The following is a 21,936-nucleotide window of genomic DNA, read 5'->3' as shown; positions in this document are numbered from 1 at the left end:
CGTAAAATGTTGCACTGTCGCAAACGTGACAGAAGTAACAATGAGAGCGCCACTGCCCTCTGCTGTAGTAGATGCGCAATTACACTTTATTCTAGTACTGGCAAAAAAAAAGCCGGTTCCCCAGGGTCACACGCCGCCCCCCCAGGAATAGCACCCAAGGGGGGCGCGCCCCACTATTTGAGAAGCACTGCATTAGGAGAACGTTTTGAAATGATTTATCTTGGTGTCATAGCATTGATGACTATAGAAGTCAAAGGTCCATTGTTTTATTTGGGTTGACAGAGAATGAGTAAGGCAGGGGTGTGTCGACTTCTTATATCCACTGTTTATGTACGTGGTTGTTTTTCCCCGACAATCACCGATAATCGGATATGGCGGTTATAATGGTGACGTGAAAGCTTTAACACTATTTAGTGTTGTTGGCTGATTTGCCAAAGTAAAGAAACTTGCTGAATTTCTTATCCTCACGTCGTCTCTTGATCAAATTACCGTCTGATTTTTGTTCTTATTTTGCAGCTCAATGTGAGTTGAGCAATAAACAATAAATATTAAGATACTCAACGGATTTTTTTTTATTAGCGTCATCATCATCTGCTCTGTGGCTAAAAGCACTAAAAATCCAATAATAAATTGAGCGTGTAAAAAAAAAAAAAGTGCTATGAATCTATGGTCTAAATGTGTCTCATCTACAAAAGTGACACAAGGAAAGCTGTGTCACACACACCGAATGCTACGTCAACATTCACGTCTGTGTTTTCAACCAAAAAAGAACCGGAATCTTCATCCTCACCCCTAAACTCATCGCAGGTGACCAAACGTCTCCGTCTCAAATGTTAGCTTAGCATTCAGTGGTAAAACGACAGTTACTACATGATACAAGAGATCCAAATATTAAAGAGCAAAAAAAAAAAAAAAGCAATGACAAAAAAATAAAATAAAAACAATCTTCACGTGGTATTTACATTCAGAGAGGGATAATCATTGGATGAGCCTGCATGGGAGTTTTGCTACACTAACTCTTCACTCCATGTTGTTTCCTGGGCCTCCAACTGTTGTGTGTGTATGTGTGTGTGTGTGTCTGTGTGGTGTGTTTTTTCGAGGGGGTCTTATCGTGGGTAGAGTGAGGAGAGGAAGCTCGGTAAGGCAAAATTCCTCCTCTCAATTCAAAAGAACATTTGGACGCTTGTTGGGATAGAGAAATGCAACGCACACAAAAACACACACTGATGCCTTGTTTTAAAATGGCCGCCTTCAAGCAGATACAACGTTATGTTTTACTCGTGTGATTCCAACCTTGCCCAACATTTCGGTGTCATTTTTCAAGCTGGGAACTTGGAAAGGAAGTATGTATAGCTTGAGTTCATGGCGGAAAAGAGGGGCTAAATTATTTGCCTTTAAAAATGAATGACAGAAATGGTCAGTCATTTTAGGGCTCTTGTCATTTGCTTTCAGGTTTTCACTATTGATGGGATGTCCCCATCCTCTGCGACCTACAAAGTTTCCATGAATCCCATCTTGGAATATTCCAAACGCTGCAAAATTGCCAATGTGTGAAGAGAAACTAGTAGTTGCTTTGTAGGAGTGTGTGTGTGTGTGTTTGTGTGCGCTCGTGTGTAAACGTGGCATGGAAAAGGCGAAACACGGTGTAAACATTTTCTCTGCATAAAGGTGTGGAATGTAGTCAGACAGTGGGTGTGTGAGTGTGTGTGTGTGTTTAGCTGGGTCGGTTGAGGATGCTCGACATGGACGGCGCAATGGGAGGAGGCGGGGCCGCGTTGTCCGGGGAGGCGGGCCCGGAGCTTTCGGTCCCGGCGGGGGCCGGGGCGCGTCCGCTGTACTGGCCGATGAAGGAGCCGTCCTCATTGAATTGGATGTCCACGCTGTCGCCGTACTCGGCCAGCGAGTCGTCGCTGCCTAGCTTGCTGTCGCCGCCCAGCGACGGCTGGCTCTCCGAACGCTTCTCGTCCGTGTCGCTGGGAAACAAAGGGAGGGTCATAAATGAAGTCTTCATCATCTACTCCCAAAGGTCCATCTTGTTTTTTTCTTCTTCAACATTCAAAGTGATGCACAAGTTGAACACCATGCATGAAGAGGTTAACATTGCGTCTTGAGGAGTCCCCCACGGCTCTGTGATGGAACCCCCACTATTCACTGTGAACACATTGTCATTTTCTCTTTGTGTGACATAGTCATGCATCAAGTTCCTCACCTCTCCAAAGACCTGCCAACGAAGCGTTGACGGGGTTGAAAAGCAAGAGTGAGTTGTCGGGGAAAGAAAGTCAAACGGTCATTCGTACGCAGACGACCCACCTGTACTCTCCGAAGGTTTCGTCCTTCATGGGCCGGGCTTCCGAGTCCACCTCCTTATCTTCCTTGTCCTTCACTGCAACGAGCGACAACAAACATGACGGGCGACGAGTGGGAAGGATCCAATGTGCGCTCTTACCTGCGTATTTGCCGCCCTTCCTGCGCTTGACCAGACACAAGATGAGCAGGATGAAGATAAGCAGCACGATGGCACTGATGAGCCCGATCAGCCAGCCCCGAGCGGCGAAGCCACCGCTCACTTCCGATGGCCCTGACCGCCAAACAGTGCCATTAGCATGTTAGCATTCAGCATTTGATCTGTTAGCGTCTCTACGGGGCACAATATAGTAACCCATCGTTGGGCTTTCCTTTCCGCTTGCAGTTTTCGAAATGACTTTCATACCTGGTCCTAAGGTCCAACTTGCAGATTCCCATTGAGTGACGTTCCCATGCATGACAACAAGGTGATACTCCGTTCCTGCTTGAAGACCTGTCAGCGAGTAGAACCCTTGCGACGTGTTCACCATTTCTGACTCCTCCCACAGACCACCGGCTGCCAAACAAAATTGGATCAAGGTGGTCCAGGAATTCTTTCTTAAGATCATCTTCCCGTTTCCCTCACTGACCGCTCTTCTTAAGGAAATCAATGTGGAAGGCGTGGTTCCTCTCTCGCTCTCCAGGTACCCAGCTGAAATTGAGCGACGTCTTGTCGGCTGTGACGGTAATGTTTGTTGGGGGAACTGCACGGAGAAAAGAGGAAATGGAAAATCAGTCCAAACAGTAGATTCTGCAGAGTAAGAGTCATTACGGTCGGTCGGCCGGTCGGGCATTGTACCTCCGTCGAAAAGGGTGGCATTCCTCCTGGTGATGGGCTGCCCATCCCCGGCGGCGGTGCGAGCGATCACCTGGAAGGTGTAATAGCTGTGGGGGTCCAGAGAATCCAGCATGAGGTGCGTCACGCTCGGATCGCCGATGATCTCCATCTGCACCGGACCGTCTCGGCTCTTCACCTCTGCGCGCGTACCGAAACCAAGAATGATCAGTCCGACGAAAAACTGTCTGCTCTTTACATTCACGGATCCTTAGGAGTAATCCCGGAATCAAGTCTTACCCTGTTGGTACTGGACCATGTATCCCAGGAGGATTCCATTGGTTTGGAGTGGGGGTGTCCAGAAGAGAAGCATCGAGTTCTCAGAGGGGCTCTCAAAGAGCAGCGATGCCGGTGGGCCAGGCACTGCATGAAGACGATTTCAGGTTGAACGAATAAAGTCAGACCCCCTCCCCGAAGCCCACCTCCTTCCGGGGTGCTGAAGCCGACAGCCGGGGAGGCGGGGCTCTCTCCTTTGCTGTTAAAGGCGGTGACGGAAACGGTGTAGCGGGAGAAGAACCGCAGATTCGTCACTTCCGCAGCGGTTTTCATGCCTTGGACCACCACCACCCTGTTGTCTTCCTCCGCTCGTTCCGATCTTCCCTCCTGCTCTTTACCCTCCTGCAGGTGGCGCACTTCCCCGGGGGACCGCCGTACCCGTGCCAACTCTGGACCGAGCCTCTTGATGTAGATCTGAATCGGATAGATGGGTGGGGAGCCACGGAAAGCCCAAGTACCAAATAAATATCCTTCGACACAACCTTGAATGTGAAGTCACATGCGGTGTTGTACCTTGTAGCCCAGAAGAAGACCACGGACGTTCTGGGCTTCGTTCCATCTCACGGCAACCGTGCTGTTCATCACCCGGACTTCCACTCCACTGGGAGACTCCTCGGGGACTGACGCAAGGAAATCAAAGTCATGACAAAATAAGGCAAAGTAGGCTGAACGTGCGTGTTATGAAGTAGGATGTTTTTTTTCCTACCATCTTCGCCCGAGTGTCCGATCTCAGCCTCTGGGGTTGGGCCTTCCCCCAGCGTGTTGACGGCTTGGACTTTGATCTCAAAAGGCTCATATGTTCCTGTGTCGTTGACTGAGAAGGGCGGCGACTTGGCATAAGCGTGGTTCCAGTGGTCGCTCTTGCCCCCAGCCTTCCTCCACAACACCTTGTACTGGAAGTCCTGACCGTTATGCGATTGCCTGGGCATCTCCTGCATACACAGGTAAGGTTTAAAAAAAAGACTTTGGTCTCACTCGTTTGTTGTTTTAAAACCCGTTGAACAAATGTAAGACAATCAGGGAGTCAGTCACACTGGGTGATTGTTTGAATGAGAGGCCTTGGTAGTTTTGTGGTTAGCATGTCTGCCATCAAGAAGTTCTGGATTCACTTCTTCCTGTTGTGCCGTTTGAATGATTCATTGAACAAGTTCCACAAGTTTGAGTGCATAGAGATGTATGCTGACATTCTCCTACTTACGTCCCACGTAATAGCCAGTGTTCCGGCGTCGGAGGATTCACTGCGAACACCCGTGGGGTTGATGTGGGGTACTGGAATGTGGCAACACATCAAAACAAAGCTATGAATTTCCCGCTAACAATGACACTTGACCTCAAATGCACTTCACAGATGGACTTAAGTTTTGACATTCTCTGTGTGAACATTTGAATCCAGCACTTTTGGTTTTGGATTCCTACCGGCCGGGGGCGTGCTGTGTCGCGGCGTGGGCTGACTGGGCTCGCTGTGACCGAGCTGGTTGACGGCCACCACGCGAAAAGCGTAGGTGCAGAAAGGGTGGAGGCTGAGCTGCAGGTGGTTGACGTCGGCAGGAACCCGCTTCGTTGTTTCCCACCTCCAGGTGTCGCCGTCGTGCCTACGCGAGTGCTGCTCCTCCTTTGCCTCCACGATGAACTCTAAACACAGGTGGCGGGTCACATGACTTGACTTGACTTGAAGGTGTGTGTGTGTGCGTGTTACCTGTGATAGGGCTGTTGTGCGCACGGCCCGGGATCCAACTGAGAGTTAAAGTGTCATCCTTCACGTCAGAGAGGGTCACATCCTGAGGGGGGTCCGGACAAGCTGAGGGCCCAAAATGAAATAGTGTCTGCTCCTTTTTTTTGTCCAAAAATAAGGAGCCCCTTTGGCCAAGATGATCCAATTCCCACTCTAACCACTCCGTTTGAGTTGTAACGTAAGAAGAGGAAGCTCACCCACGACTGTGATGGAACCACTGTCGGTCACCTGATCCAGTTCTGTGATGACCTCGCAGGAATACGCCGCGTTGTCATTTGATTGGACGTCAGTTACTTTCAGTGTGCCGTTTGCAAAGATAGTGTACCTACACACACACACACACACACACACACACGTTTCTTAGGGCATTTGACTTTTGAATTACTCGTTTGGAAACAGTCTGCTACCATATCAGCTGATAAATGATCTTGTTTTACTTGCAAGAAAAAAAAAACAATGCGCTTGTGTTAGCATGCTAGTGCTAACACAATTTGTCCAGTACTTGAGTAGGTGATCGGGCAACAACAAGAGAGATGCTTCTGCTGAGTCATTACTTGTCATCCGGTGATGATTCGTATAGTTTTTGTCCATCTTTCCTCCAGACGATCTGGTAGCGCTGCAGTCGGGGGTCTTTGCGGAAACGGCAGTCCAGCAAGGCGTTCTCGCCACGGAGCGCTCGCACGTCTTGCGGGCCGCTTATGATTGTTGTCTTATCTGACAGGAAACAACACCACCAAATATTTCAAACACCACAATCATCCGTATTGTCTGTTTTTCTCTTTGCAAGATAGTGATGGTATGATCATCGGGAGGGGGTCAAACTCACTGAAAACATCCAGGTGAGCCTTGATGGAGATGTTGGTGTTTTTGATCAAGCAAGTGTACATGCCGCTGTCGCTGGGACCCACGTCGGCTAATTCCAGCGTCCCGTTGGTCAACAGGGAGACACGGGGGTCAGACAGCAGGGGGGCCCAATCCTCCCCTTCCCTAAAAAAAACAAAAAAACATGAGTGTCACTTTCAAGGTCCACAGTGTGTAAAGGTCCAGAAGCTTTCAATCCAGAGCAACAAAGTTGGAACAGGATAACAGGCCTCTGAAAGCTTGGTCTAACTTTCCAGCGAGGTGCTTATAGATCCATCGGATGCTGGTTTGGGCATGGCACTTGAAAACCTACCAATCTCTTTTCAAATGGAGATTCTGCAATATTCATTGAGGTGTGTGTGGTGGCTGTCTTCTTTGTGGCTTCCAGTCACGTTTTCCCATTGCCTCCCCATTGCACTCACCATTTGACGTGAGGGGGCGGCGAGCCAAAAGTCTCGCAGGACATCTTGATGGTTCCGCCCTCAGTGACCCGGTACACGACGCCGTCGGAGGATAGGATCTGAGGGGGGAGCTCTGAGGGACACATCCAAGACCATGTTCATCTGAGCCATTGAACGAGACAACTGAACGAAATACATCCGTCTGGTGGTTCTTGAAAGACGCACCGACAACGTGGAGGAATGCGTTGAGCAAGGTGGAGCCGTGCTTGTTGGCGGCCTCGCACTGATACACCGCCGTGTCACTCAGAAGGACGTCGTTCAGCCACAACACGCCGCCTGATACGCTGCGGCGAGGGTCCTCGTCCACCGCTGAGGAGACGTGAGACGAGACAAGACTTATTGATTTTTTTTTTTCCGAGCCCAAAACGGTCCTTTGGATTGATATCAATAAAAGGTTAGACGACGCAAGAAGATCAAAGGGCGTCGCTGGAGGTTACCTGAGAGCGGCTGACCGTTGATGCTCCAGGTTGTATTGGGCGTGGGGATGCCTTCGGCGAGACAGTCCAGTCGGACGGTTTCGCCCGGAGCATAACGCAGGTTCTGGATCTCCTTCACCCAGTAGGGAGCCGCTTTACACAGAAAAACACAACAGGGTGTTGTTTTTGTGTTTTGGTATCAGGGTTCATGATAGATTTAGGGTTCATCAATTATAAAACAAAAAAATGTATGGTCCACTGACCTTCAACGGTGACGGTGAAGGAGTGCACGGCGGAGCCGTGCGTGTTGAACGCTCGGCATTCGTACTCGCCGTCGTCGCTCTGGCTGACGCTGTCGAAGTAGAGCCAGCGGTTGTGGTTTTCCGGACGGCCGCCGGTTTCGTCCAGGTTGCCGTCCTTCTTCTTCCACTCCACCTTTGGAGTGGGACTGAGGAGAAGGAAAAGATAGAAAAATAGAAAGGAAGAAAGGAAGAGAACGCAGGGCAGGAGAGAAGATGCCAAAACAGGAAGTTGATTGATCCTTACAGGCCTTTGGGGATACATTCTAGGGTCAGCCTTTGGCCGAGGAGCGCAAGCACCGACGAGTGGGAGCCGCTCGGGTGGAAGAAGTGGGGCGGCTTGCCGTGAGCAACGTCGTTACCTGGAAAATAAAAGATGGTTGGAAAGGTTGCCAATCCATCAGCCAATCAATTGGTCTACTCACTGGATAGGACAGTGAGGGCGATGGCAGTGTCGGGCAGGATGGTTCTGGCTTCGATGTAATGCGAGTTGCAGATGTAATCCTCTCGGCTGTCGCTCTTGAGCAGATTAGCAAAGTACAACTTGCCGTTGAGGCCGACCGTCACCCGGTCACTCTGCCTGATGTGCACCAGCCCTGCCGCAGGTAAACACATGCTCCATGAACTACCAATCGAAGGGCTAGCATGGTTCAACAGAGAGATGCTGATGCTGGCCGACTGAGTGTCAACAGCAAAGAGATTTGGGCAAATTTACACCGTGTAAAAAGAGCCCAATTATTCATGCGGTGTCCTAGTTTTCCCAGCTCTGGAACGCAAGACAAATGTCTGAAGTGGTAAAAAGCGCCAGGGGGAGATCTCCATTTTGAATGTGGCAGGTGCGTTGGAGGTGGTAGAAATGTGTGCTGTCAGCATTTTTTAGGACATGACGCAAACACATACTGCTAAGCTACAACCTACTTAACACACAAACTAGTGGGAAAAGGCAGCAGGCTACTTCCTGTTTGGTCGCTTGGCAACCAGCACTAATTACGTGAAAGGCGAGAGCCGTTTCTGCCGTTCTGCCCTTAGCCGGGCGCCTCAAAAACCAGTGTGTAAGACCTTTGCTGGCCTCACTTTTTTCTGGAAACGTTTAAAAACTCACTCTTGTCCATCCAGTGGATTTGCGGCGGGGTGGAGCTCTGCGGGGGGTTGCAAGACAGCACCATGCTCTCGCCCACGTATGCTTGCCGGCGGAGCTTCTGCTGCTTCAGCAGAATTGGCTGGGCTGCAACACACACACACACACACACAGACACGCACACACACTGACATCACTGCTCTGATTCCTGGAAACGGTTACCGTGACAACAAGAGATGAGCGTGCAGAAAAGGCGACCTAGTGTGTGTTATTGAACATTTGGTCGCGTGACTTTTCGATACCTTCATACATACTGTAGATCAAGAATGAATATTGAGATATACTAAAATGTATGGAGGCTGGTTAGAGTGGTAGGTAGCGGGTCGATGGGTAGGCCAGATAAGTCGGGAGGTTTGGTGGGTAGGTTAGCTAGAGAGGTCGGTGTCTCACCCTCCACATTGATGTGCACTGTGTGCGTCATGGCAGTGCCCAGCGTGTTGGAGGCATAACATCGGAACGTTCCCTGGTACAACTCCAGCGAATCGTCCTCGTCCACCTCCAGCGTTCCGCTTCCCGTCCGCTCCGAGCCGAACGTCCGGCCGTCTTTCACCCAACGGAAGCTAGCAAGGGAGGGGGGGGGGGGGGGGGGGGGTTAGTCATCTGATTAGTGATGTCATTTAATTACAGGAATATTTGTTGCCGTGGAAACGGAAAAGCCCCGGAAGTATCTTGTTTGAGCTACTGCATATGTGACTGGATTCTTCCAGGGTTGAATGAGGACATAGGCCACAGAAAATGGTGGATGGTCGAGGCAGGATGGTTGAAAGGATGGAGGACAATTTGATATGAAACGTTTCAGTCAAGCACACGTACGTGGGCGGAGGGTTGCCGGAAGCCTCGCAGCGCAGAATGATGTCATCACGAGAAAAGGCCGTGTATGATGTCATCAGCTCGGAGGGCTCAGTGAGCACAGGCGGCTGCGAAACTGGCAGCACGGACACACACACACACACACGCACACACACACGCACGTTAATCCCACAAAGCAATGACGTGATTTCACACACAACAGTCATCGAATCAAACTTTTCACATCACCATGGCAACGGGAGAGTTACTTACTGTTGCCGGCTTTATCTGTTTTTCCGCACGAAAGCAAGAAAAAAGGCAAGAATACAAATGTTCAGCAAAACCAAAAAAGATAATTAGATAGATAATAGATAATGATACAATGTGATACGGATATTTTCTCCCATTTTTGAATAGAGTCATTAGAAAACAGTACGATACAGACATATAGGTAATATATATAATGTTTTGTTATGCGTTCGATTCATTCTGTAACAAGATGCAAAGTGATTTGTAATTGATACCGTCTCATAGTAGATCAATATCATACATATTCTGTGCTTTGTTTTTATTTGATATTTTGTACAAACTTGATGGCACCATACTCACAGCCCGGTGGGATGACGAGGGCTCCTCGAGCCAGCGGAAGTGTGGATGGCAGGAGGAAGGTCAAAGGGAAGAGAACGAAGGGCAGGATGGGGAGGGCCATTGACACACACATGTCTCAATGTCCCATTGACACACTCGCATTCATCAAGGCGCACACACACACACACACACACACGCCTTCTCCGCCTGGGACCCTCCTGGCGACGTAATGGCGTCACAAAGAGATTGAAGGTGCCGCTTTGGCGGCTTCTGGGTCTGTGATGAGGAGGAAAGAAGGGGAAAAAAGGGGGAGGGCTGTTTGACCCATACAACAAAGGGAAGATGGTTTAGGGGACAGAAGGTGACGGGGGGGAGGGGGTCAAGAAAGTCCATTAAAGTCAATAAGATAATCACACACTGCTGTGTCACAATTTGATAAGCACAATGGATTCACATTTGGATACAACAATGCTTCAAAACAACACAAGGAATTGGGTGAGCTATTTTGGCTCAAAATACATTTCCATTCAAACAATATGTTTGGCAAAATCTAGAGACCAGATGCCTTTTCCTGACACAACCATCTGGCCTGAGCAGGATTTAAACCTCCGTGGCCAGTCAGTCGTGCCACCCACTGAGCCATCCAGGCGCCGCCAATGTTTTCCGACAGCGTTACATTAAATTCACTTTAACTTTACAAGATGGCGGCAAGCTTCAGCTCTTCAACGCCACCGAATGTGATCTCCAACCCAGTCAGTAATGCCTCGAACCTTGGGTAAATGGATTCGATTCGACTCAAAATGCATAGATACTCACTCCATGTATTGATTTAGTTTTTCAGATTTGATTTATGAGATAAATAAAAAAGGATTTGCAAACATCGGTTAGTTTGGCTGAAGAACTAACCCATTTGTGCAAATATGCTTGAAGAAGGTGATTCGTTCATTAGAATACTATCAATAAATTCAATTTTTTAAAAAGAAATGAGATCGAAAAAATCAGGTCAGTTTTCCCCACAAAATGAATACATTGCTTTCAAAAAAAAAAAAAATCTTCAGAGTAAAGGAACGCGTGTAACAAGGGCTAGTCCAAGTAAAGCTTAAAAAAAGAAGTTGTCACTCTGGCTTGCCTTTACATGGACGTTTGTGTTGAATTGAGGAGCAGGATGATCTGAACGCTCAACATGCAAATCCCTTCTTCAGAAAATCCTCCCTGCACTTTGCCAAAAATAGCACGGAGGCACTTCAAAGTGGCTCGCGGGTCCATTCATGGGAAACGGACGGAATCCCACCAGTCAATGTTTTTCTTCTGCCTGGAGTGGAAGTCAACTCTCCTTTCCCGACTGATGGCAAGTTTCAAATATTCCACTTGGAACATATGAGATCTAACTTGACAGTTTATTGAAAGGGTGAAATGATCATTTTTAAAATACATGGTTTTGAATATGACCTACGGTGGGTCACTTTCCTCGCAAAACGCTCGAAGGCCCAAAGGCGGCGCCATCTCGGCTAATGTTAAATATACCGAGCGCCGCCCTTCGACCCTGCCGGTGTCCTGGGACGTCCCGCAGAAGCGGAGGGGTGCTTCGCTCGGAGCCCCGAGGGGAGAAGGCAGGGCGGGGCAGGGCGGGTGCAGGTGGGACAGTCTAATCAGGGAAGGGAGGGGAGGGGCTGGGCTTGAGCTTGTGTGGGTGGCTGGAAATATGTGTGTGTGTGTGTGCAGGGGCTTAAGGTTCGAGAGAAAAATAAGGGTGCAGGTGGAGGAATGGTGCCTGACGGAGCGAGAAATTAACTCATTGATAGATTCCGATCTGCAGGGGAGACTCTGGATGTGTGGAGGGAGATTAGCAGGGTGGAGAACCGTGTGTGTGTGTGTGTGTGTGAGATCAAGTGCTTATATTGTCCTTATCAGACCTCATGAATATGAAACACATGTCATTTTAATAAAGCACCTCTGAGATTAACATGTCTGCCTGAAGGACTAAATGTGTGTGTGCGCGCGTGTGTGTTTATAATGCTAATGAGTCAAAACGGACAGATTTTGAACAAAAGCTTGGTGAAGAACTGTTCAGAACTGGTCAAATACACATTTCATGTTTTAATCTAACTATTTTTATCAAATGTGTGTGTGTATACACTATGCTTTGTTAAATAGAATCTAAAATTGGTTGTATATTTTAAACTAGGCTTTCAAAGCAGGTATGAATTACACATTCGGTGGGTTACGCTTTTGGATTCGTCGTTAAAATCTGAATTACGGTTTTAAGTTAGGCTCCCAAACACAGGAACACTTTTACTTTTAATGTTAGATTTCACATTAGCTTTTCAAATCAGGTGGAGGGTTAGGGTTCCATGCAAGGGTTGGGTTTCTTGTAACGGGCTGTTGCCATGCTTAGGATTTTGAATTTGGTTATCAAGACAATGTTAGCGTTTAAAGTTACGTTTTCAAATTTGGGCTTCATGTTAGGGATTAACAATATTACATTTCAGCTCAGTGGAGTACAGTAAATATCTTCATTTGCCTGCCAATGCTAGCTGGAATTACTTGTGCTCGATAGCAAGTGTTTAAGAAAGCGGATGGACAGCCGTTTTTAATTGCGTCAAAAAAACAAAACACAAAAACAACGGAAACACAAACCGTGGCTAGTGCTAATGCTAACTCACAGCTGGCCATCCTTTTTCACTCACTTCCACATCACGCGGCAGGCGACATGATGACCCCACGTGGACAAAAATAATACAAAATCGTATGTGACGTTTGAAAAAAAATGGGCTTTATTTTTTTTAGTTCACGCTCACAAAATGCTTTCCCATCTCAATCCCCCAAACTCCACCGCCCCCCGAGCGTCTCAGCACGACAAATGAAGCCGTGCAGAAGTCAGTCATTAGTGCCACTATGTGGCTGCATAAACACTGGCAGGGTGGACGAGGGTCTATTAGCCTCATCCCCGCGGGGGGGTAGGGGGGGTCGCTCGCAATGGCAGCAGCTGGAGCCCTGTCACAAGACATCTCCCAACGTATGCGCGCTCTCAAATCCACGCTGATGCGGTCATTTTGATAGGTAACATCGTGCAACCGTCCGTCGCTGTTGTCGTGGCAACCAAGCAAGCACTTAACCAAGGCCATTACCGCAGTGCACTGCTGACCGGCCTATTGCCCGTTTGACATTTTGCTCGCTCGTTGACAACAACAATTTACAGTCTGCATCAAAGTATGGATGTCTCAGCCCCAACGACTGATTGATTGTTTTGTCTTCATTTGGGTTTCCGTTTTTATAAAGCCGTTCTTTGGTTCAGACAAAGAAAAGGTTTCGTTGATACCTGCTGACAGTTTGGACTGTCTGTCGGGCCGGCACGGTGGACTTTGCCCAATGGATAATCGACACGCGGGATGACGGCTCTGAGGAAGACTGGAGTTGCAGTCCAAACTGTCAGCAGGTAGTAACTCAAACTTTTAGTATTTGTCTGAACAAAAGAATGGCTTTACAATCATTACGAAGACATGATGAATCTCATCCAACAAAGGTTTTAGTAAGATAAGGGATTCAAATTCAAGTTTCAAGTCTGGGGTAGGTTTTTAGGTCATCATTTCAAGTCAAAGTTGGGCTTTCAAATCTTGAATAGGTTTTCAACTTGGGCTTGAGTCTGTTTAAGTTTTGAGTTTCAAGCCAGTTGGGGCTTCCAATTAGGTGCAGGCTTTCAGGTGAAGGTTTTCACTTTACGGTTTCAAATGAAGGTTTCAAAACATTGTTACGCTTTCAAATTATGGCGAGGCTTTCAAAGTTAACGTGTTCAAATATATTTTCCAGCAGCATTCATTTTCATGACATCATAAGAAACGTTGCAGGGACTGTGCGGACGATGATCTCCAGACTCCCCCCCTCCCTCGGCGGCAAAAATGGACCCAAATGATGATCTCGTATCAGCGGAAAACCCTGAGCGAGTGCGCACGACTGCCGGGAGCCGGGATGCCTTTCCGTCGTTCCCCCCGTCACCATGGTAACCACCGACTCCGGCGGCAGCAGCAGCAGCAGCAGCAGCAGCCAGTGCCAGCCCATCCCCCACTTGGCCCCTCCTTCTTCACCTCCCATCCCCCCCAGCTCTGTCCCGCCGCATGGCCACACCCTGCGTCTAACTCATATGCTTACGCACACACACACCGTTTCCTTTCGGCCAGTACACATAGTTTATAATTGAAGCAGGTCGCAGTGATTCAAAACTATCTTGGTACAGTTGAGACTTTCAAATGAAGGCTTTATGTCTGGTTCATGGTGTGAAATGAGGGTTTTAAAGCCACCATCCGGCCTTCAGTTTTGTTTGGGGTTAGGGTTTCCATTTGTGGTTTCAAATCAAGGTGAAGGTCCCAAAGGACTGACAGGATTTAGCTTTTGAATGAGGGTTAGAATTGCAAACAATGAATAAGGTTTCAAGCCAGAAAAGTCAGTGTTGGGGTTTCAAATGAGGTCGGGTTTTTACACCAAGGCAAATGTTTAACATTTCAGTCTTTTAATACCAGGTTTATGTTTCATGCTTGGGTTGCAAATTGGGATTTCAAGTCTGAAAATAGGGTTTGAAATGGTGCTTTCAACGAGTTTAAACATGATTGAATGTTTTATGGGAGGGTTTGAATCCAGTGTTAGGGTTTCAAATTGAGTGTGAAGCCAGGGTAAAGTTTTGAAGCAAATGTTAGGCCCTTGATTTCTGAAGATTGATGACAATGAGCACTTTTACATTTTCTCCGGAACAAACAAGAGAGAAACGAAAGGTGCTCTCCAAGTTTCCATTTTACAGCGGACAACTCTACATCATCCACAAGTGGGTATATTGCACTTAATTATTCATGTACTTTATGCAGACCAACCTTATTAATGGACTTCAATCAGGTTGAAACGGCTGTGTTCACATCCACAACGGCGCAAACAGCCATTCCTATCCATCCAAATAGCAGCAAAAACAAAACGAGCCCCCATGCACAGTTAAACCGCACTTGTGCTGGCAGGAAAATAGCGCCCCTTTGTCTTAAATGTCACAAGTGTGTAACAAACTTTTGGGGACGTTTCACAATCACCACCAAGACAGGAAGACATTTGTCAGCAAAACAACCTTCGGTTTCACCCATTATTAATGAAAGGATTCTTCTCATGGCTCCAACATGCTCCTCACAAAAGTAGTCTTATTACAGTATACTGTGCATGAGTGCGTGTGTGTGTGTGTGTTAAAAGCATTCTATTGGCCGCATCTGAGGCTATTAAAAACCAAACGGTATGGAAGGACTGTAAGTGCGCTGATCCCAGCTAATGGCGGCTAACAGCCGGATCAGGTCGGAAGAAGCAAACATTCCGCACGGCTTCGCAACAAAGACATCTTTCTACGGAGCTACAACGCTCCACACAAAAAGACTCAAAGAAGCTGATGATGAATCAGAGAGGAAAAGGATGGGGGTGGATGTAGAAGAGAAGTCTGGAGATAATTTCATTTTCTCCAAACAGGCCTCCATGTGATTTCCCCCCCGCCACAAGTGCATCTGGAGATTTGATGTAGTCTCCTTGAGCACCTGCTGCTCTTCACAAGCAAAAAAAAAAAACACTTCCTGAAACTCAACACAAGCTCTTCACAAACAAATGAAGCTCTTTCCAAACAAAGCACATCTTATATATTCCCGAGGCTCTTTGCAAGTTTTTTTCGTCGATGCTCAGTCCGGGCATTGCCCAAAGCTGTTTCCAAGTTCTATACGAGCACATAGAAGAATGTCCTAAGTACTTCCCAAGATCTTTGCAAGCTATTCCCAAATTTGTAGGAGTTAAATTTACCGTCATTTTCGGACTATAAGTCGCACCGGAGTATAAGTCGCACCAGCCATAAAATGCCCAAAAAAGTGAAAAAAAAAACCAACATATATATGTATATGAGTCGGTCCTGAGTATAAGTCGCCCCCCCACCCGAACACGACTTATAGTCCGAAAATTACGGTAGGTCCTTTGTGGAGAGTCTTTTATGGAGAGTGACTTGCTAGTGCTTCCTGTTTTGTCTTCTTTTTTCTTTTTTAAATCGCTCATAATCCATTTATATTGAGAGCAATTTCATACAATGAGTTTGAAATGATATTAAAGTGTTCTGTGATCATACTCCTCCTGCATGGCTAAGACGGATGACCGAATTATCTGATCAAATGGGACACACGCTCAGCATGCTAGTCTCAACCTGCTGCCAATCATTGGGCAAAAGTCAGCGTTGCCAAACACGTCAACGTAATCCGCCCGCACAGCTTTCGCTCACCCTCATTGGTGGTCCGATCTGCTTTCAAAACCATCCTGAAGTCATCCAATAAATCCTCTCGCTCTTCTCTTCGACGCTGTTTGGGCCTCAAATAAAGTTCCCCGGGAAGCATGTTAGGAATTTAGGTGTCAAGACAGCGGTGGACAGAGGGATGTTGACTCAGTAAACAAAGGGCAGAAAAATGACGGACATCACCGTATTGTGTCGACCTCTGTACTGAAACAATCATTCAACTGAAATAATAATAACACATCCAGTGCCGGCTTGGTTAAAGTGGAACGTTGACGTCTATAGCCGTCAATGGCAGTGAATGAGTCCAAAATATTGCAGTTCAACGGGGAAAAATAAAAAAGCTCTCTTTCTGAAATATTTCATGCAAATGTATTCAACTTCAAAGTTAAAAACAACTGAACTGCACCTCACAAGTTTACCATACTGAATTGGAACTTTAAGTCACTCGCAATTCCGACTAAACTTAGCTGCTCCCGAAAATACAAAGCTCTCGTCCGATGTATCACTTCCTTGCTAGTCGCTAATTTCTACTTTCCTATTTGTTACAACTTCAGTATCCATCTCTGACTATCTTTCAAACACATTTTAGAATACATTTCGACGCTTGGGTTTTCAAGTCGGCCTTTTAAAAACGACCGCATGGTTTTTGTAGCGTTCCCTCTTTGTGTGCCCCCTCCCTCGCAAACCTCATTGTGCATGTCGGTACATCCAACTCCCTTGTTGTGGAGCAAAAAATGTTCCGGCGCTCCAAATGGGCACGACTCCCAAATACCGCATAAGCAAGCATTCACGAAGGAGAAGTTGGAATCATGCTTTCACACTGTGTACTTTGGCTACATCATGATGTGATGTAGCTTCCATATTTACCCACATGGCACTGGTCAAGATCTTTTTTTTTTCTAGAGATGATTGACTGGATATTTATTTCGGGCACAAAAGTAAGACGAAGACGACGAAAAAAATATATGAATACAAATAAATGAGCATTTGAGCTAAAAAAGGAGTGAGAAGTGGACAGAGATGCAAGTTTTCTCAATTCTTTTTTTTGCACGGATCATTTTTCAACATAATAATAATAATAATGATAATAATAAGATGGTGATAACGAGTTCATCGCTATATCACTTCCACAGGAAATTGAATGATAATGCACTGTAAATCTTCTTCCTTTACTACAAACTTTTAAAACGATGTCTGAACTGCAATCACTTTCTGTCATATTAGCAACACAAGGGATGAAATGAGCGGTAAAAATGACAAACTAATTCAGATTCTCAGTTTTCAGATATTCTCACTCCAGTTGAGTGACATGCACACACCTTCATTTTAACAAACAAACAAAACGTGTTTCATGTGTAACTCAAATGAAGGGAGTTTACATCCAATAAAAAAAAATAATAATAATTGACCACCACTACTGTTTAGTCGATAGTCAGTACACTATTTTGTGTGTGTGACAATTGGACATTCCTCATTTTTTTTCTTCTCCTGTGTCAATAAATGAAATAGCTCATTTTGCTCCATATGAAACCCTCTATAGATTTGAAATGTGTTCAACTTTCAAATGGGTCTCTGGGGCTTCAAAACACACGCAAAATAAAAGTGGAGCAGGACAGCAAGGAGGGGGCTCATACCTGCTATTGTATTGATGGGAGTAGTCGTTATGGCTCACACACACACACGCACACACACACACACACTCACACAGCACATAATGCATGTCGAGTCCCACATTATTTGGACTTTATAAAAGCAGTAATCCATAAAGTGAAGCTGCCTCACCTCAGTCTCTCTTGTGGTTCCTCCGCGGGAGATGCTGCAGCAGCACATAAAACACGCCCGTCTGATCGCTGCGTCTCCTCCTTCCTTCTTCCTCCCTCCTTCTCCTCCTCCTCGCGCTCTCATTGGCCAGCTCATCCAGATGACATCAGCCTCTCTCTTCCTCCATCTCAATCTCTCCATGTATTCCCTCGGCACCTCCGGCCCCTCCCCTCCTGTTCACCTCCATCGCTCCTCGACTTTCATCTCCAGCCGTCCCGTCTGCTCCCTCCCTCCCGCTCTCTTTTTTTTTTTTTTTTTGTTTTACAACCCAGTGGAGGTCATAGCAGTATCTTGTGATTTATGACGTCATTCTGTTGCAAATACACACAAATGCATTAAACAGGTTGGAACAATAGAGTCAGATACGGAACGACTTTGTTTGTGATATAAAGAGAAAAAAAGGGGAAGCAAGAGCGCCCCACAAACGCCCTACCGAGCGTCCAGGCCAATTTCCACAGATTCAATCTATTAAGAATGCACGAAACATCGGAAACACATCGACGCACAAGTTTAGAACGCTCAATCGGGACTGAGGGGTTTAGATGATTTAGAGATGATTTTGTTGTGTCCTTTCCCCAAATTCCGGAAAGTACAAGATCCATAGGTGTCAAACTCAAGGGCCGGGGGCCAGATAGGGCCCGCCACATCATTTGATGCGGCCTAGGAAGACAAATTGCGCATTGACTACGTGTGTCAATCCTAAAATGGCAAATTGTATTCACTTTTAAAAACTACAGATATTGCTAGCAATTTTTATTACCATGCATCTTTTGAAATATTTGAAGAAGTTTTCTGATTTCAAAGTTCATTATTCATCCGTTTGTTGTGTAGCCTATACTTTATAGAATACGGATATGCATTGACAGTCATTGTGGCCCTCCGACGGAAACTAGGAGTACAATGCGGCCCGCTACAAAAATCGGTTTGACACCCCTGGATTGAAGGTTAGGGATTTGATCATTGGAACAATAGATGGCCTCATGTCTTGTAAGTAACTTGCTCAATGCCAATCGTTTATCTTCCTCCTACTTGTTCCTGTCAGTTTGCATGTTCTCGCTCTTCCAACCCCCCCCCCCCCCCCCCGCTTCATCGCTAACCCACAAGCGTCCACTTTCCAGGACCATGTTCTCCCTCTCCGCTGTGTGCCAAGCAAAGCTCACCAGTCAAAACACCCCCGCACTTCCTGTTTGCGTGTATTCTGGCAAGTCAAGGACAAAGGAGGAAGGAATCCCTGTATTGATCAGACTCTCCCTCTCGCTCACACACACACACACACACACACACACACACACACACACACACACACGCACACGCACACACTCCCAGAACAAGAGATGAGAGAGAAAGGGATTACCGTAAGTGAAGTGCAGCCTTTCTGACTGGAATATATATATATATATATATATATATATATATATATATATATATTTAAAATATACACTAAAGAGAATCCCAACACAATAGGAAGGAAATGCATCATATGGACAAAAGTAGTGGGACACAAATTCACAACAAATCTTAATCTATATGAATCGATCATTCAAAATCTTTGTAGTCGTACTTTTCATGTCGGAAAAGGTCTCTATGCTCCAGACTTTGTTCAATAGTTTTTGGAATGTCCCAGTGGGAGAAAGCAGGGCTCGTAAAGTCAGAGTTTGGAGTGGAGGGATACTTTTAGGTTGTGCTAAAGTGAAGACGAGACAAGACAAAATCTTATGGCCATCATTTATAAGGTAATGTGTACAAATGAACACGCTTAGCCTCATGGTGAAATAAATGTGGAACAATTGCTTGATGGAAGTATTTGTTGAGAAACTGGAGCACACAGGTCAAATGAGAAGATCGACTGCGCCCTCTAGAGGGGGAAGCAAGCTATTAGATTATTTTCCCGAGGCACATTTGTCCTCGAATCATTAGCGCTGATTAACTGTCACACTTCTTTGATATCAAATTGGTCAGTCAGTGATCAAAATAATATTGTAGATCAATCTCATGAACTCATCTTGTGAAACTGGACTATTTAGGGTTACACAAATGTCAAATTTACACTTTAACGCAAACAATAATTAGGGTAAAGAAAAGAAAAAAAAAAGGGTTCGTGGCAAACTCTATAAAATAACTATTGCGTGCGTGCGTGCGTGCCATTCAGCATTGTTCAATCACACGCATCACACAATGAAGGCTATTTTTCCTAATTTCATGCATGCATTTTCCATGACCAAGACAGCGGCGATCTCCACGAGTGCTCCGAGAGGAACTCTTCCCGTGAGTTGGGATTCAACACATTCAAAGCAGTCCAGCGTGATTATAGGCTTCAAAAAAACGGACGGATCTGCTCAATCGAGCTCCTTGCTTGTTATGAAAGCATCCTCAGAATCAAACATGGTCGTCACACAAAGCGTCGAGCAAAACAGATGCTGCCTACTCAGGTGTGGCTGCTCGTCATTAGTTCCAACTGACCACAGCAGCCATGCTCCTTAGCCCACCTGTGTAGTTTTCAATTGGAACCATGAAGCTAGCTAACCAATGGGAATGTTTTGATAGGTGTGCTCTTGAAAACAAAGTAACAACAGCAACAATAACACGCAACAATTCAACATAGTCAAATTGTACTTAAGGACATTTCGCTGTAGTCACAATTGGGGATCAAACTTGCGACATCTGGGTCAACCCCATGGTACTATATATTTTTGTAATTGTCCACATCAATGACCCTGACATCATTTGGCATTTTCTACCTTGTGACAAGGCCGGCTGTACGCAGGGGCAAGAGGGGGCAAAGCCCCCTCAAACAGATGTCCTGCCCCTTCGAATCAAACTTTTGGAAGTGAAAAATTCGCTGATAAAAACACCCGTTAATCAGCCCCCTCTCTTCTCTCATGTCGGTGCAGTGTGTGCAGTGTGTGTCCACTTCTCCAGGTTGAGATCTGGACACACAGCTAACAACTGCCGTGAAGAAAACACTCACGGTGTTAAAAATGTGTAAGAAAAAAAAAAGAAGAGAAAAAAAAAAAAAAAAAAAAGAAAGAACATGCCCCCTTCACATTTCTGACTGCCCCCTCTTACGTGCATTCCTAGAACCGGCCCTGCCTTGGGATCTGGAGTCCGACACGCTACCATTGGTCAGTGTGTTGGTGAATCATCATTTTGCCACCTCCAATTCGATGTTGCGCTTGAGCAACGGTACGTTTCTATCGATCCTACACGCTTCGCACAGTGGTGAAAGAAAGGAGAGGGTTAAAGATTTTCTTGCCGTCTTGCTTTTGGCCCTTTGGAAATTTGGGAAGCCCCACGTTTATTTCATATTCTTATATATTGAGAAATTACTTTTAATAATGTCCAAATCTCTGGAGAGAAATCTATGGAGGCAAAAACAAACTTTGACACTTCACAAGAATTCAAGAATACTTCCATCTTCTGTATCTACTTTTGTAGTAGTTGTACTAGGTTCATCTTGTTTTTTCTTTTCAATGACTTCACTGGTTCTTCGATATCAAACAAATTGTTCTAGGCTTTATTTACCTGACATGTTTCGGCGGGTTCTTCCGCCTTCATCAGAGTGTCACTGATGTGTTTGTGATGGGTCTTTATCAGCTGATGGATGAAGGCATGGCTCATCTGTCAGATTTGACAGGGGGGGGGGGGGGGGGGGCTGGCTCTCTATCGGCCCTTTGGAAATTTGTGAAGCCCCACATCATTATCCGAGTAAAATTGGGCGTACAGCAAAGAGAGGCCATTTTTGTGGCTTCCATAGATTTGGTCCCATTTGTCACTGCTGACATGCACCTGAACCTGGAGGGCAAAGTGTTGACCGCATCGCCATCCCAACCCCCGCATCGCCGAGGTTGCAGTGGCGTCTCTCCCATTGGGACATGGGGGCTTCGTCTTCCCGGGGAGGCGGGATTAGCACGGCGGCGCTGAGCAACGGCGTGCCGCCGCGGCAGCTCTCGCCGCTCGCTACCGTAAGCGCCGGTGCTGTCTTTGCCCTCGTTGGAACGCTCCGGTAGTTCGTTGATGGCCGACAACTCGTGGCGATGGCTATCGTCACCCTGGACGCTGTTGTTGTCAGGCGGACCCGAATGTAAGCGTGA

General features: G+C 46.5%; 1 protein-coding gene across 3 annotated transcripts; it reads right to left on the bottom strand.

Moving 5' to 3' along the window:
- Window positions 1-641: 641 nt before the first annotated feature.
- Window positions 642-17,983, bottom strand: LOC133143949 (neural cell adhesion molecule L1.1-like). 3 transcript variants are annotated; one of them, XM_061266246.1, is made up of 29 exons: window positions 17,807-17,983; window positions 9,760-10,053; window positions 9,424-9,438; window positions 9,175-9,286; window positions 8,752-8,921; window positions 8,326-8,448; window positions 7,649-7,819; window positions 7,471-7,585; window positions 7,188-7,372; window positions 6,946-7,077; window positions 6,674-6,817; window positions 6,470-6,581; window positions 6,013-6,173; window positions 5,741-5,900; window positions 5,384-5,511; window positions 5,151-5,252; window positions 4,871-5,086; window positions 4,653-4,723; window positions 4,161-4,386; window positions 3,968-4,074; window positions 3,601-3,868; window positions 3,419-3,541; window positions 3,143-3,319; window positions 2,934-3,047; window positions 2,711-2,860; window positions 2,447-2,578; window positions 2,311-2,383; window positions 2,210-2,221; window positions 642-1,973 (listed from the first exon to the last, which is right to left on the bottom strand). In XM_061266246.1, exons 2-29 carry the CDS (start codon window positions 9,869-9,871, stop codon window positions 1,715-1,717), a joined length of 3,870 nt encoding a protein of 1,289 aa, XP_061122230.1. In that variant the 5' UTR covers window positions 9,872-10,053; window positions 17,807-17,983; the 3' UTR covers window positions 642-1,714. The 3 variants fall into 3 exon arrangements, with proteins under 3 accessions (XP_061122230.1, XP_061122247.1, XP_061122238.1); XM_061266263.1 differs by lacking the exon at window positions 9,424-9,438 and having other exon boundaries at window positions 17,807-17,981; XM_061266254.1 differs by lacking the exon at window positions 2,210-2,221 and having other exon boundaries at window positions 17,807-17,980.
- Between the last annotated feature and the right edge of the window lie 3,953 nt (window positions 17,984-21,936).

The sequence above is a fragment of the Syngnathus typhle genome, linkage group LG2 (genome assembly GCF_033458585.1).
Source record: "Syngnathus typhle isolate RoL2023-S1 ecotype Sweden linkage group LG2, RoL_Styp_1.0, whole genome shotgun sequence".
Taxonomy (NCBI): domain Eukaryota; kingdom Metazoa; phylum Chordata; class Actinopteri; order Syngnathiformes; family Syngnathidae; genus Syngnathus; species Syngnathus typhle.
The sequence above is the reverse complement of the archived record's forward strand: the minus strand, read 5'-3'. Positions and strand labels throughout refer to the sequence as shown.

What these genes read in the sequence shown, in the direction of transcription:
- LOC133143949 (XM_061266246.1), bottom strand. Translation starts at nt 9,871, where the DNA reads ATGTGTGTGTCAATGGCCCTCCCCATCCTGCCCTTCGTTCTCTTCCCT. An exon ending in AGTGCACATCAATGTGGAGG is followed by an intron (nt 8,449 to 8,751) that starts GTGAGACACCGA and finishes TGTGTGTTGCAG; the next exon opens with CCCAGCCAATTCTGCTGAAG. An exon ending in TGGTTCCATCACAGTCGTGG is followed by an intron (nt 5,253 to 5,383) that starts GTGAGCTTCCTC and finishes TTGGGCCCTCAG; the next exon opens with CTTGTCCGGACCCCCCTCAG.